Here is a 14,960-nt window from a genome sequence, read left to right on the forward strand (position 1 = left end):
GCTTCAACAGTACAGCCAATCCCTTTTCAGGAGTCACCCCTTTGTTGGGTCCTACTGTTCTACTGTAATATCAAAATCAAATACTTTGAAATAGTACAGTAAAGTTAGTAGATCCTGATATACAACTCCATAAATTTATTTTAATAGTTATTCAAAGGATTAATAATTAGTAATCAACCAATCAGATAGCATTTCCAGAAAAAGGAAGAGCTTAATTGTACCAGTAAAAGGAAACAGCTTAAGAACAGTTTAAATCTTCTTAAGCTTTATGTACTTAACAGTTTCAACTCAAATATTCACTTAGTCTTTTTCTACTGTTTTCTACTATTAGTTATAATATTAATATTAGATTTAGATTATTTCTAAAATTTAGACAAAGGTTGCAGGATAGAGTATTCACTCTACTTATAATCGTAGAGATCTAAATTGTTATGTGTAAAAATATAAATCTAAATGGAAAAGATTACAAAATTTTGTCTTTACTGATTTAAAATAAAAATGTGTTCCAATTGAATTATTGAAAACAATCTTGCAAATGGCCTATAAAAGTTTGAAACCTTATTAGTGTAATGTAAATAGGTGTTAAAAATCCTTTTACCAAATAATCTATGGGAAAATTCACTTTGTTTACCCGACTATTATGAAAATTGATAAGTTATTTTGTTATCTCTTCAAGTACTTGTAAAAGTGTTTGATAAGCTGGTAATGTTCAATAATATCTTACAATGTTATTATTGCAAAAACATATTTAGCTGATTACAAGCGTACAGATCAAAGACATTAACAAATGTAATATGTTGAAAGCATTGGCAATGTAGAGTAGTAGTAGTTGAAATTTCATGTCCTGGGACCAAACAAACTCTTCTTCTACAGTATATACTTACTTGCTGAAAGTCCAAACTTACTTCTTCTACAGTATTACTTGCTGAAAGTCCAAACTAACTCTTCTTCTACAGCATACTTACTTGCTGAAAGTCCAAACTAACTCTTCTTCAAAATAATTACTTGCTCTAAGCCGAACTAACTCTTCTTCTACAGTATACTTACTGAAAGTCCAAAGTAACTATTCTTCTACAGCATACTTACATGCTGAAAGTCCAAACTTACTCTTCTTCAACAGTATACTTACTTTCTGAAAGTCAAAACTAACTCTTCTCCTAGATACTTACTTGGTATCTTTAAATGATAGTCCAAAGTAACCCTTCTCCTTCAGTAAAAAATGTGAAGCAACCAAATCCAGAAGATCTTTTACCATAAGTTTTGGCTGAAGAAGAAAAGGAATATTTTATAAATGAAATGTTTACATTATTTTGAAAAACTAAACAATAAAATAACAAGCTCACAACAAGTCAATACAAAGGAATGTATTGATATATAAAAATTACATAAAAGTGAATTGTAATTAATACTTTGAATATGTTTTTATTTTTTTAATTATAAACTGAACTTGATCTCAATAAAATGCAACACATTACTGTATTTTTACCCGAGCCTCGGAACCCTGGGGCGTCTTATGAATAGAGGGTTATTTTCCCTTTGTTTGTTTCACAAGAAAGTGTCACCTTAGAAGGGGGGTTTCCTGAATAGGAGTGTCTCAAAAGAGGGGTTTTACTAACAGACATATAGTCTATTGTTTCACTATTCAGCCTTCAGATTTAGTATGTTTTATTTATCAGTAGATAATGTAATATTTAGGTATCCTATAGAGAAACAAAAACTATAGCAGACATTATGAAAAGTAGTCATTAGTATATTGTGTGATAATCTAATGTAGCAACATCTGATTGTTTCACATGCTACGGTTTCATAACGCTAACTTCTATTTTTAAAACAATACTCCATTAATGAATGACTTGTAAGCATTCAACCAAAGCAGTCTTTTAATGTCATAATGCAAGTGGTGTCAACATTTTAAGGGTGGGTGAAAAACCCTGAGTTTATGGGATGGTTGCAGTATAAAAATTAGGTTGGGTTGATGGTCTTACTGTAAAATAACATTCAAGTAGGTATTTTTGTCCACATGGAGTAGAAATTCAAGAATTTTGGAAGGCGATGATTAATGGTAACTGTATATTAATAAAAATCTGATGATACTATAGTAAAGAAGACAAACAAACTTGAAATTGAATTTATATCTTCAGGCCTTCTTTTCAAAGTCTAGCACACCATGTTGTCACTGTACAACAGTTGTATAATCTAATATTTTGATACATTTTTCACATTTGTATTATGAAATATTACACCAATATTCTTGAAAATGCCTGACTCCATATGATCAATAACTAAAATTCTAGGTGTTTTCTATTTTTGCACTTGGTTGTTTTAACCACACCGCATACTAATACACTGGGGTAATGCATTCTCATTCCAAAGCAATAATGGGTGTTAGCCTACATTGGATTTCTTTCTTATATGTAAAGAATTATATGGTCGAGCAGTTTGAGTGATTGCATCTTTCTGTAAAATAGAGCTCTCTTTAAAAATGTTTAAAGGAATGAACCATTTACTATACATTTTTGATAAGAAAATTAGTACCAAAGAAAAATATCATTTGACCAAGTTTAATAACCTGCTAATAATATACACAACAAACCGAATAATAAAACTTAATTTAAACGCATGAACCAACAAAGATTAAAATTCCAGTTAGACACGTGTCTCGACTCTGCCATTGTCAGATAGTATACGATAGCAGGAGACACATCAGGCTGTCTGCTCAATACAAACACCTAACATCCGACAAAGTTACAATTAATACTTGACACTTTACATACAGTAATTGTCAAAAGTTACAGTACTAATTAGTTCTTCTGGCAGTTCTATTTATATTGCTAACAGTAACACCAGACAGAAATCTGTTAAAATCAAATAACTGATTATATTACACTTTTATAATTTATTTAACAATATCATTATTTATCAAAAAGATTGACCTCGAAGTCGCAGGAATAAATTAATCATAAAATCACAAACCTAAAGGCAATTATAAGATAATACAAGGTTGGTGACGGTGACAAATTGGCAATCACGAAGTAGAAATTAATTGAAGAAATTTCAGTGGCAGATGGGCCATTACGCAGAGATGTGTAAAAAGAGCATTTTCGTAACACACGTAACGATCTGATGTATGGTAAATATACGTCTTAAATCAAAGTTGCTATGTACAGTTAGTAAACCTTACATTTACAACTTGAACATAAATCATAATAAAACGGTAATATCTATTAAAAAACGATGTTTCCAACAGTAATTAAAATGTTGTCCTATTCTACGTGTACGGTAGAGCAGCGTTCCGCAACAATTTTGACCGCGACCCCATGATCCTATTTTGGGAATTCTTGCGACCCAACATTGTGTATTTGAGCTTACAGCAAACATTGGGTCGCAACCCATAGGTTGTGGAACGGCGTGGTAGAGTACACTAGTTAGTGCTAAGCCAAAGAATTATACTTGGCCCTCATAATCAAATCTTGAGGAATTTGTCTTTGACAGAGTTTGCACCCCTGTGTTGTGTTAGTGATAGATATTAAATGGTGATGATATATCAGTGGTTAACATACAAAACATTGTAAGTTGTTACAGATGTTAAAGCACTTTCATTAAATATTTCTTTGATGACAAGTCCTCAATTATTCAATATCATTTTACCTAATAACAACATGATGTGTTTATACAGGAGATGTGCAATAACTACATATAGTACTTACATCATTCATGTTAAGAATGTGTAGTTTGATCTTAAATATACAAACAGCGTTGGTGCAAATTGATATTTTAGGATGTTTTAGGTTGTTTTGTGGAAGATGGCACTATTGTTAATTTCCCAGTGAAATTGTTTCTCTATTTGTTTTGTATGTTTTGAAATGGATATATTATCTGAAATAAAGGAAATGAATGAATGAATTATTAAACAATAAACTAACTAAAAAAATTAAATTTCATCTAAACTCACAAATGTGAGCCAAATTTAATACATATCAATTAATGTTTTCACTGTAGATTTCTAACAGGAAAAATATTGATAATAAATACATAGTATTTATAGTAACTTGCTATTTTTGTAAATGTAGAAAACAAAATTGTAAAACAAGTTGCAGACAAAACAAAGTGTCAAATATTTTGAATGGAATTTGAGAATTAAGTTGGTGGTTAAAAAAATCAACAAAATATTTACACAAAGGTGAACTATGTTTAATTTACACAGGGATTGAATAAGAAGCGTACCCTACATGACCCTGGGGTGGACCACAACTCAAACAAAACGTAATGACTATTAAAAAAAAACACAGAATGTTGACGAAGGAGTTCAACTGTTTTCAGACACCAAGACAAAATAGCCTGGACATAAAATAGAATATTATGAAACGAGGTATGAAGATGAACAAAACAAACATTTTTTTTTTAGGAAATTCTTTTTTTAAATTGCTATAAAAGTATGAGTATTATAAAAGCAATGTGAAAATATTACAAACATGTTATTGGATTCTATACTAAACTATACAGTAGCTTTTCAAAATCAATAAACCAACCATTTAGGCTTTAATTAAGAAAACGGACAGCCTTTTGTTACTGTACATCTGATATAATTTATCATTATGAGTATAGAAACTGAAATATACACTATTAACAGGGAAAACTGGTTTATTTTTCTCATTTTAAATTATTCCTCAACATTAGTTCACAGAAACTGAAGTAGAATTTACTGAATGGGGAATCCAATTCCTATTTTTCTTTGAATGAGTATTTTTTACAACAACAAAATTGATTAGTATTATATAGTTATTCTCTTTCTTTGTTAAAATATGAAAGCAAAATAATTGATTAGTCATTGTATTTCTAGTATAATGTACAGTACTGTATACCATAAAACCATATAACTACTATAGCCAATTAACGATATCATTCATAAAATCCGCCCTATCTGCGGAATTAGTTTTGTGCTGTATGGCTACAGCATCGAATGGAATCTAAGTTTGAAATAACGAGTTGAAAGAACACTTAAGATCGTTAAGTAACAAGTGTGTAATATATTCTCACATCACATTGTTTATCAGACAGGCACTCCTCATTTCAATGCATCAAGCTTGTGTCGTCGTTGTATTCTGATAATATTAGGCTTAATGCTGACTCAGCTCAATTTCAATTGAAATGCTGCGGCAATAAAAACGTTCAACAGTGATGAGGTCGCAAAGGTCAATAAGCAAAATGCGACAAAAATGTTACTTGCTTTTAGCATAGAAACATTATACACAGTAGTACACTATAGTACAGTACAGTATGCTTTTAGATAAATACCATTGTGATTTACCTTGACATAATATTACATATTTTTGGGATGACAAAAAATAATAACCTACTCTTTAACAATGTTCATAACTTAAGGAGAAGCCCACCCTATGGTTCTGCCTATGATTAGGTTTTAATCTGAAGATTTTTGACGGATAGGGGTGTATTCCTTTAACAGGTTTTGATGCTATACGGTGCTACCGGATGTAATATACTAAACCCTTTGTTGACAGCATGCAAACAGGAAGTACTAAATATCTTCAGAGTAACCGGTAAACTCATTGTGTTAAACCAAAATCATATCATGTATTTGTGATCAATAATTCACCTGATAATTATTAGAGAAGATAGAGTAAACAATACATATTTTATAGGATATTAACCTTTGAAGTTTATACCAGACTTTACACAACAAATTATCGTTTATTTACTTATTAAACATTGGTAGTTTGTCATTTCATTCATAGACATGGTTTCTTACAACCGGCATTTCAGAATTTATTACTCAATACTACTACTGGTACTCTTAATTAATTATTTGTTTACTGACTTTTTAGGAGAAACTTCTACATACAAGGGATTATAAGATCTATTAAGTGAATAGACAAATTGTAATACTACTGTATCTAATGGAAAGGGAAACAAAATGCTATTCAGCTCAAAAATTTTGATTCACCAATTGACACGCATCCTTTTTAAAGTTAAATGAAAAAAATTAAATCTACAAAAATTTTAAAACATAATATTAAAGATTTAATAATTGTTAAAATACTTTGATTTGAATCACCTGAATAAACACTACGATCAGGTCAACAACCTTGATTGAACCCATTAACGCAACCCACTTGCTGTCCAATTCTGACACATTACTGTGTACACAAGTTTTTAGATTAACGAACATGGTTGAAGATATATCGTTTCAAAATCAATGAATTACACCATAGGAAAGCAATGTACAGTAAAAGAAAAGCAAGCAATTTTATAGATTGAATAGCAAATGCTTTCTACTTTTTTACACTAATTTCATTGTTTTAATCAAGCTATAATACCAATTCTGCGACTTAAGTTCAAGATCTGAACACATTGTACAAAGTATAATAAATAAACAGTCTTTCCATTGTGAAAACAAAAGCATGTACTATAACCACAACATACAGTACGCAAGGTGACAGGCATTAATACCATATTAAAACCTTACTAATGTATTAAATATGTCGATCTAATAGGCAAACAGTTAGCCCCTGATCTGGATTATACTGTGGTCCACTAACTAATACTGTAAGTATTATTAGTACTGTATTCAATGGCCTAAAGACAAACAACATACTATAATCATTGGTAAACATTTTAACTAAAAAATCCTTGGCACAACTCAGCACTACACAAATCAAGGCTCTCCTCAAATCAAGGAGAGAATTATTCTATAAAGCATACTGGTGGTAATTGTGCGGCATACAATTTAATAACATTCACAGCTCCAATCCTCTTTGTGTGTTCATTACGAGCCAAGGAGAATAACTAGATTTGCTCTCATTATAGTGCGTTCTGTTTGTCATCTAGTTGATTGCTTTTGTATTTTTTTCTATTCTTTGATGACCTACAGTATTTAGTATTCCTTTGTCAATGATGTGAACAGTGCAGTGCAGATGTATATTATTATGACCAATTTAAATTTTATGTTTACAGTTTTATGTTCTAATTCTTTGTTATTTCATGAAACTTAACATATTTCTCTCATAATATTCATAATCATACCATGTACAGTAACGTTGACTTGATTTAACATTACATCATAGAGTTGTAGAGCAATTGCGCTACTTACTATTTTTACCGTTTTTACAAGAAAATGTTTTGTATGTACAGGAACTAACGTCAGTAATCCAGTTTGATTTTATTCATAGTTTTCTAAATTTAAACCTGTAAATGTTATTTAAAAATAGCATTTTATAACTAAAATTTAAAAAAAAAATACTAATTTCCTGACTTAAGCTACACTATCAAACTTTATGCGACAAAAAAATGTTATGTGCATTATGAAATATAACGACATGATGATGTCATATTTGGGCACATCACACTTTAAAAAAAAACTAGTTTGATAGTGTAGACAGAGCTTCAAAGTCCTTGTTCCTACAGTTTGTCATGTCTTGATATCAAAATAGTGAACTGCCAAAAATTAAATATCGCAGAACAAAAAGCGATTTAGATAGGCAGATGTTAGATAAGCATAGGTCATCATTAATAGGGAGATGTTTGAAATAGCATAGCATGGGCCTTTTATGGGATTAACACAAAATGGGATTATAGGATTATTGGCTTAACAAATGCATGATATTATCAATAAATTAGACAGAGAGTAGGAGCAATATGATGTTGACGCGAAACTGGTTTATAAAACAAATATTCATATATTTCGAATGTTTACTGATGGCTCACGCACTATACTGTAAACCAAACATAACAATATTTAAAAGTAAAGTTTGATAAATTAGAAATTAATTAATAAAGCAAATCATAATGTGTACATAACAAACAAAATCTAGTAATAAGTATGATTAAGCTAACCTGAAGTTGAAATTCCAACGTACGGTCGTCAAGGGTGATGACCTTAATCCGACGAACATCAGCCATCTAAATTAAAAATGAAATAAGAGAAGCAATCAATAACACATTTAAATATTATCAGTAATATTCACATTTGCATGTTAGTCAATACATTTTGATTCATAATGTAGAAATGATAAAATATAGCATATAGAAAACGTTTGTGAATTAGCAATAGTGTACAGTTGAGTTAGTAAACAACTGCAGCACACTATGTAGTAAAACCATTTCTTCACTGGCTAGAACATTACCTCTTGGACCAACAGAAAACATACCTCTAAAGCGACTTGATTTAAGTATGTATTTATACACCGCCGTTCAACTTCCGAAAAACTAACATGTCTACGTAATCCATGTTTACGAGTCAAATCGGGAAAATTAAACGTATCAAAATCCAAAGTCTTCATTCTGCCTTTAAAAAAGGCTTGTTCCGATCGCTACATGTCGTGTGTATGGAACGCAGTTTAACTCTAGATTAATTTGATATTTTCAGCTGGTTTTGTCTAGGCACGCGTACCCACCTGCAGACTTAACACTGAAACAATGTGCCATTTCCGTAATCACATAAAACCAAGAACAATAGAAATAAATCTTATTGTTATTAATAGTAGCAGTGAACTTTCTATTAAAGTTGAAGTTTGGTTATGGTTGCGAGTCTTTCAATTCTTGACTTATTGTCTTTTCATTAACAAATCAATTGATGTACAAATACTCAGTGATTTTAAATTTATAGTAGTTTCATCTTATCAAAGCTCTTTGTCTAGAGAATGTTTTTAAGCTAATGGTGTTTATGTCCAATTAATATTATACTAAAAAATGTTTAGAAAACACGGATAATGCACTCTGTAAGGCCCTGTTTCTGCTGCCAAGAAAATACCGTATTTTATACGATATTTTTTGAATACCGTATTTATACCGTATTTTTTTGGCAGCAGAAACTGCGCTCATAAAAAAATACCGTATTTTGTATACCGTATTTTCCCCACAAAATTTGTGGATAAAATACGGTATTTACAAATTTATACCATATTTTTTGTACCCTTTTCTGCTGCCAATAAAAAATACCGTATTTTTTTTTACCTGCGACATGAGGTCAATATCGTGTTTTTATTTTCTGTCGCCGTCAGCTGTTTTACACACGTGTATAGATATATTCGGCGAAAATGTGGAGCGAAGACGTCACAGTATTTACTATATAAATCTGTGTGGGGAAGGAGGGTGTGGGGAAGGAGGGTGTGGGGAAGGAGGGTGTGGGGAAGGAGGGTGTGGGGAAGGAGGGGGAGGGGAAGCTAAATGTCCGGCCAACTAAAAGGTAATAAAAGGGACAACCACATTTATAAAGACATTTCTAAAAAAATAAAGCAGGAGTAAGGAATAGACTTGTCTCCAAAGCAAGTAAACTCAAAGCTGAAGAGCCTGCGAAAGCAGTACAACATTGCAAAAGACAAACTCGGGGAGGGAACGAATTACTTGTCCCCATTACGATGTTTTCTGTGCTCTCACAACATCTCTATCACTAGGGCTAGCCTGTTGAAAGTGAGGCGTAACTTCCTTTATTGCGACTTTTAATTATCGACCAAATAAATGAATGGCAATTTGGGTAAAAAGGATGAAATTTAACACGACCACCCAAGAAGTATTGTTAGCAGAAACGGGGTACTAAAAAATACGGTATAAAAAATACCGTATTTTATACCGTATTTTGAGCAGTTGCAGCAGAAACAGGCCCTAATTGTAATGCCAAAATAGTTTGGTAAATATTATCGGATCTTTCATAATTGAGATAAAAGTGTATCTTCTTTAAAAAATAGTAATGATAATGATAATTTCTTAAATATTAGCAATATTATTGTATTAATTGTATGTAAGATTGTTCTTTTTCACTATATTATAAATGGGCAATTATAATTTGTCTTCAAAAGAAATTGTGTACTAATAGTATAGTTGTCCTTTTTATTATACTGTAATGGGAATACTGTAGAAGCAAGATAAACCAACAAAATACTAATGTATACAGTAGCCAACTGTACATTTATAAAGGTACTGTCGATACTGTTAGTATCTTATTATAATACCTAGTCATTACTGCCACAAGATATTTTTCTTTTCAAAAACACAATGAGCTTTAATTGAATATCATGATAGGTCCATAATGACAGAGCAGCAACAGTGAAAGCTTGTTCTTGGATAATTTAATTGAATCAAATGTTTCCACGAGAATGAGCAAAATTAATGACAACCAGAGACAGATAATCTACCAGGTTTAATATTGCAAAATTGAGTACATTGGTTAAAGTAGGCGTGCCAAACATATGATATAATATGGCAGGGCCAAGTAGTATGGAGCGTCCGCAATAGCCACTGATGATGCCCAATGAATTTATGAAAACGGAGATAAAAACTACGGAATACATTCAAACTGCGCAAAATTATGATTTAGCCTAAAATTACGGGAAACCCTACTGTAGGAAAAACACAATAATTATTGAAGTCAATTAACAACACACACCACGATCATACGAGCAAAATGTCAGAAAGATATTCTGCTTCACATGCAAAACTACTGAATGTTTGGACATTTTTTTATTAAGAATTATGCCGAAATTAATTATAGCAAACTGTTCAAACTCGGCCGATACAGTAGGATGATTTGACAAAAAAGCAACTTGGCATAATACAGTAAATGAAATAAAAGTGTATTATCTACAGTATTAGAAACGACAGTCACCTTGAGATTTACTATACTAAACTGTATTGGTTGTAATTGGAAATAATATTAGTTTTAAATGGGAATGAGAGGCTATATATTGACGTCATAAAAGTGTATAAGATGATTTATAAGTGAGGTTTTGACAGGATTTGTGTGGTTATGAAACGCTAACAGGTAATCTTCTACATGGTCAACAGTAATCTTGGACATTTGGCCAAACATGGTCATCCATCACAAAATATTCAAATAAGAAAGTATTACAAAACTGTGCATTTTCTTAATGCCTGAGGGAAAAACTGATTGATCTACGAGAAATATATAATTATTTTGCTTCTAATAACAAAGTTCCTATTCCTCGAACAATAATCAAACAGTGAAAGTCAATGCACTGTACCATTAATAGATGCGGCGAAAGACAGTCGAACCATTGCACTGTGCCACAGTAGGTGCGGCGAAAGACAGTCGAACCATTGCACTGTGCCACAGTAGGTGCGGCAATAGACAGTCGAACCATTTCAAAAAAGGAAATAACAATTAATCCTTGCATTTATTTATAAGTTTAAAATAATATTTTGAACATTTAAGTGCTCAATGTTTATTAACAATATCTCATCTGGAGATATCCTACATTATGAATATGATTAATTTCCTAAAATAACAAATGTAAATTCACAAGTTTCCAGTTGAAATGATAAGGCGATTCATGAATGCTTCACTGTCTACAACACGGCCTCGCGAGCAAAACTACAGGAAAAGAGTCTTCAAGATAAGATCTTCACGTATTCAAATATCTTTCGGCAATTTTACAATCAGGAACACTATTAACTCTTTTTTAAATACATATTAGTGAAGTGGAATACAGTATAAAAGTCAAATAGAGCACTTAGGTAATACTGAGATAATTAACCAACCTCTAAAAACATCAACTTCTATTACATCATTCATTCCTGATGATGATGATCAAATAAGATCAAAACGTTGAATCATGACTTCTCTCTCTCTCATTATTTGGAGCAAGTTTTATACTTAAATACATCAGATAATAATATTCATATTCTTTAAAAACATTCTTGTTCATAACTAATTGTTATTCATAATTTAAAATTCCAATTTTTATGTTCTCTATTTCTCTGTTATCTCTATTTGATCACATTTTGTACATCTTGTACAACCTCAACTCTTTTTTTGTTTGTATAAATCTGTACAGTGATTTCTTAGATTACTGTAAGCTTCTTTCTTTTGATATGGATATTATGTAATCATGGTATTCCGAAATAAAAAGATGAATGATTGAAATGAATAAATAAACTTAAATCTTTGGGTAGAAATAATAGAATTACAAATTGCAAGCGAGAGTGCTGCCAGCAGCTATAAGGACAAAATGTTCTCAAACAAATACTTTATGTTTGCAGTTTTCCAGCTTCCATGAAGATAGCAGGGAAAAGGGATGCATCTTTAAAATAAATTAATATGGAAGATAGTAAGGAAAGAGTACTGTACTGTATGCAACTAAATTATATAATATTGTTTAAAATTTAGACAAATTAAACACATCTTTCCTATTTTTGCGAAAATCAAACAATACCACTTTGAATTTCACGGATATTTACGTTGAATACTGGTTATTATAGTAGGTTATTGTTGGCTGTATTGTTGATGATATCCGTGTTAAATGTATTAATTTATAACGGATTATCTATTACATGCATGGATAGTGAACAATAACTCCATCACTGAATCATTAGAAATTCAACCTGTCAATTGTCCATAGAAAGGCATGCAATGAATTTCTGCTCTGTGCAAAATGTTATTTGAATTTTTATTCTCACCTTAAATTTATTTATAAATCACCTTTGAATTCTAAAACATAAATCATGCATTAAATTGCTAGGTAATAGAAAATACTAAATTATAATTTCTTTCTTTCTTTCAGAATTTAAATTTTCTCTCCCAATACTGGCATACAAATGACTGATTTTCTGAAAAGTCTGGAATTATCTGGATGTGTTTTTAATGGTAAAAAAGAATTTCAGACCTTTTGGACATCTACAAAAATAGTCTGGTTTGGGGTGAGTTTCAGGTTTTTTTCAGAGAGTCCATCTAAATGAACTACCATAAAATGTTGGTTAAACAATAAATAGTCCATCCTACAATATGATATACAACGTCAAAACAAGTAGAGTATGAAGCCACTGGAAATTACAGTTGAATTATTGCAATATCTGGTAATTAACTTGTTACAATTTCCTTTGGGAATACTGTACATAATGATCTTCTTAAAATATGCAAACAATTACTGTAGCTTGATTGAAATAAACAGCTACTATAGCAAGGCTATAATGATCAACAATATTTCCAGTAATTGGTGTAAACCACTGCTATGACAATATTTTGCTAAAAACTTGTATGTCTGTATTTGTATACTAATACTTGCAAGTACTGTACTTCAGGTACACAGGATAAAAGACACACACTGACACAGTGTTAGTTTATTACAATGAACACTTTAGTGACAATCCTGTAATTAGTATACTCAGTGCATTATCCGTATTAATATACAGTACGTTAATGAACTTCCGACTAGCAGTTAGGATCCAGTAATAATTTTTTTTTGTTTATGCTCTAGTTTTCAATCATGTCATACTCCTCACAGTTCAATATCTAGTCAAAACCTTTTATAAAATAAATGTGGCGATACAGTAAAAAGTGTACAGTAGATGGTGTAAATTGAAAGCTGAGTGGACTTTATGATGAGAAAGGGCCAGACAGATTCGTATAGTTTAAATTTCAATTGGATAGAATTGAAACATTGTTTCAATCTTTTCTGACAAAATATTGTTTCAATTGCTAGATGATATGATACTGTAAACACAAGACAAGCAAGCTGTTGTTAAACATAGGTACAGAGTAACCTACTACAACCTACATTCCAATGCTATGACTAGTGGTGTCAACAGAAGTCATTGAAGTATACCCTTTTGTTTCTGGAATTTAACAACATTTTATAGAAAAAAAATCTTATCCGAGTATTTTCCGGTTGCCATTTTGTACTCTCATCCAATTATTGTAATATTTGTCAGCACAACAGTACTCTAGAAGTTACTGTACACTCTGGTTAAGATAGGGATTGGACTAGGGACAAAACAGCACACAGGAAAGAAAACTAACTCCCCAATCTGAAAATTGATGGTGAACACTGCCAAACGAGGTCACACTAAACTGTTGATGTTGAAAATAAACATGATAGCATCAATTTGTCACAACATGACAAGAGCAGTAATAAATAAAGACTTTAAAACAGCTTTTAAGATGATGAGTCAGCAATTAAATATAGATACAGGAGATACTATACCATTAGAGTGATGTCATTTAGGATTTTATTTATCCAATGTTGGAATGCTTATATCATGGAGAAATATTTATTTATCCATTATAATGAAAAAAATCAGCCAGTAAAAATATGATGATTATGAAAGAATTACAGTACAGTCACTATCTGTATACAGTACAGTATGCCCCTGACTGAGAACTTGTGCGTATTAAAGTCAAGTCTCTCAATACCAGGCTCTCTAAAAACTGGAAACTTTCCCAATACCAGACTTTTCTTGACTGAAGTCCAAACAGTCCCAAATTCTATTTTACCATTAAAAACCTGGAAAAACAGACATATTTGACCAGCCAAAAGAATTGGGAGAGTTGACTGTAGAATCATTGGGTAAAAAGATGATCAAAACTTAATAAAATATGGTTCCTCATTTTAAAACTAAATTATAAATTGTTGACTATTTATAAGTAGGTAAACACAGTATTTTCTGCTTGAATGGATGTATCTTGTAAATTTCACAGTAAATCAACTCCTAATATTTACCTGGCCTTATGTTAAACTGTACATCAAAGTGCCGCCAAGAACAATTGAAGAATACCATTGATATTCATAAAGAGCTTGATGACATTTTGATAAACTCTTGATGAAATTTTGATAAACTCTTGATGAAATTTTGATAAACTCTTGATGAAATTTTGATAAACTCATGAAACTCTTGATGAAATTTTGATAAGCTCTTGATGAAATTTTGATGGAAACTCTTGATGAAATTTTGATAAACTCTTTATGAAATTTTGATAAACTGTTGATGACATTTTGATAAACTCTTGATGAAATTTTGATAAACTCATGAAACTCTTGATGAAATTTTGATAAGCTCTTGATGAAATTTTGATGGAAACTCTTGATGAAATTTTTATGGAAACTCTTGATGAAATTTTGATAAACTCTTTATGACATTTTGATAAACTCTTGATGAAATTTTGATATGAAAACCATTTTGATATTTAACCTGATAACCTTATGATTGGCAGC

At 31.1% G+C, this 14,960-nt stretch overlaps 1 protein-coding gene and 1 long non-coding RNA gene across 3 annotated transcripts in view; one reads left to right on the forward strand and one right to left on the reverse strand.

Annotated features, from left to right (window-relative positions):
- The window catches only part of LOC144855957 (uncharacterized), a 50,350-nt gene that overhangs the window by 32,581 nt on the left and 2,809 nt on the right, over positions 1-14,960 (reverse strand). For both annotated transcript variants that reach the window (XR_013614888.1, XM_078713923.1), the window contains exons 2-3: positions 7,852-7,917; positions 1,170-1,264 (exon numbers count right to left, since the gene is read on the reverse strand). Coding sequence is in view for 1 of the 2 variants with exons in the window: in XM_078713923.1 (XP_078570049.1) it covers positions 1,170-1,264; positions 7,852-7,917 (161 nt within the window). In the remaining variant the exon portion in view is untranslated. The remainder of the gene's footprint in view (positions 1-1,169; positions 1,265-7,851; positions 7,918-14,960) is intronic.
- Positions 1-14,960, forward strand: part of LOC144856010 (uncharacterized) — a 207,956-nt gene that overhangs the window by 15,467 nt on the left and 177,529 nt on the right. The window lies entirely within an intron of this gene.

Source organism: Antedon bifida, chromosome 11, assembly GCF_963402885.1.
Source record: "Antedon bifida chromosome 11, ecAntBifi1.1, whole genome shotgun sequence".
Classification (NCBI taxonomy): domain Eukaryota; kingdom Metazoa; phylum Echinodermata; class Crinoidea; order Comatulida; family Antedonidae; genus Antedon; species Antedon bifida.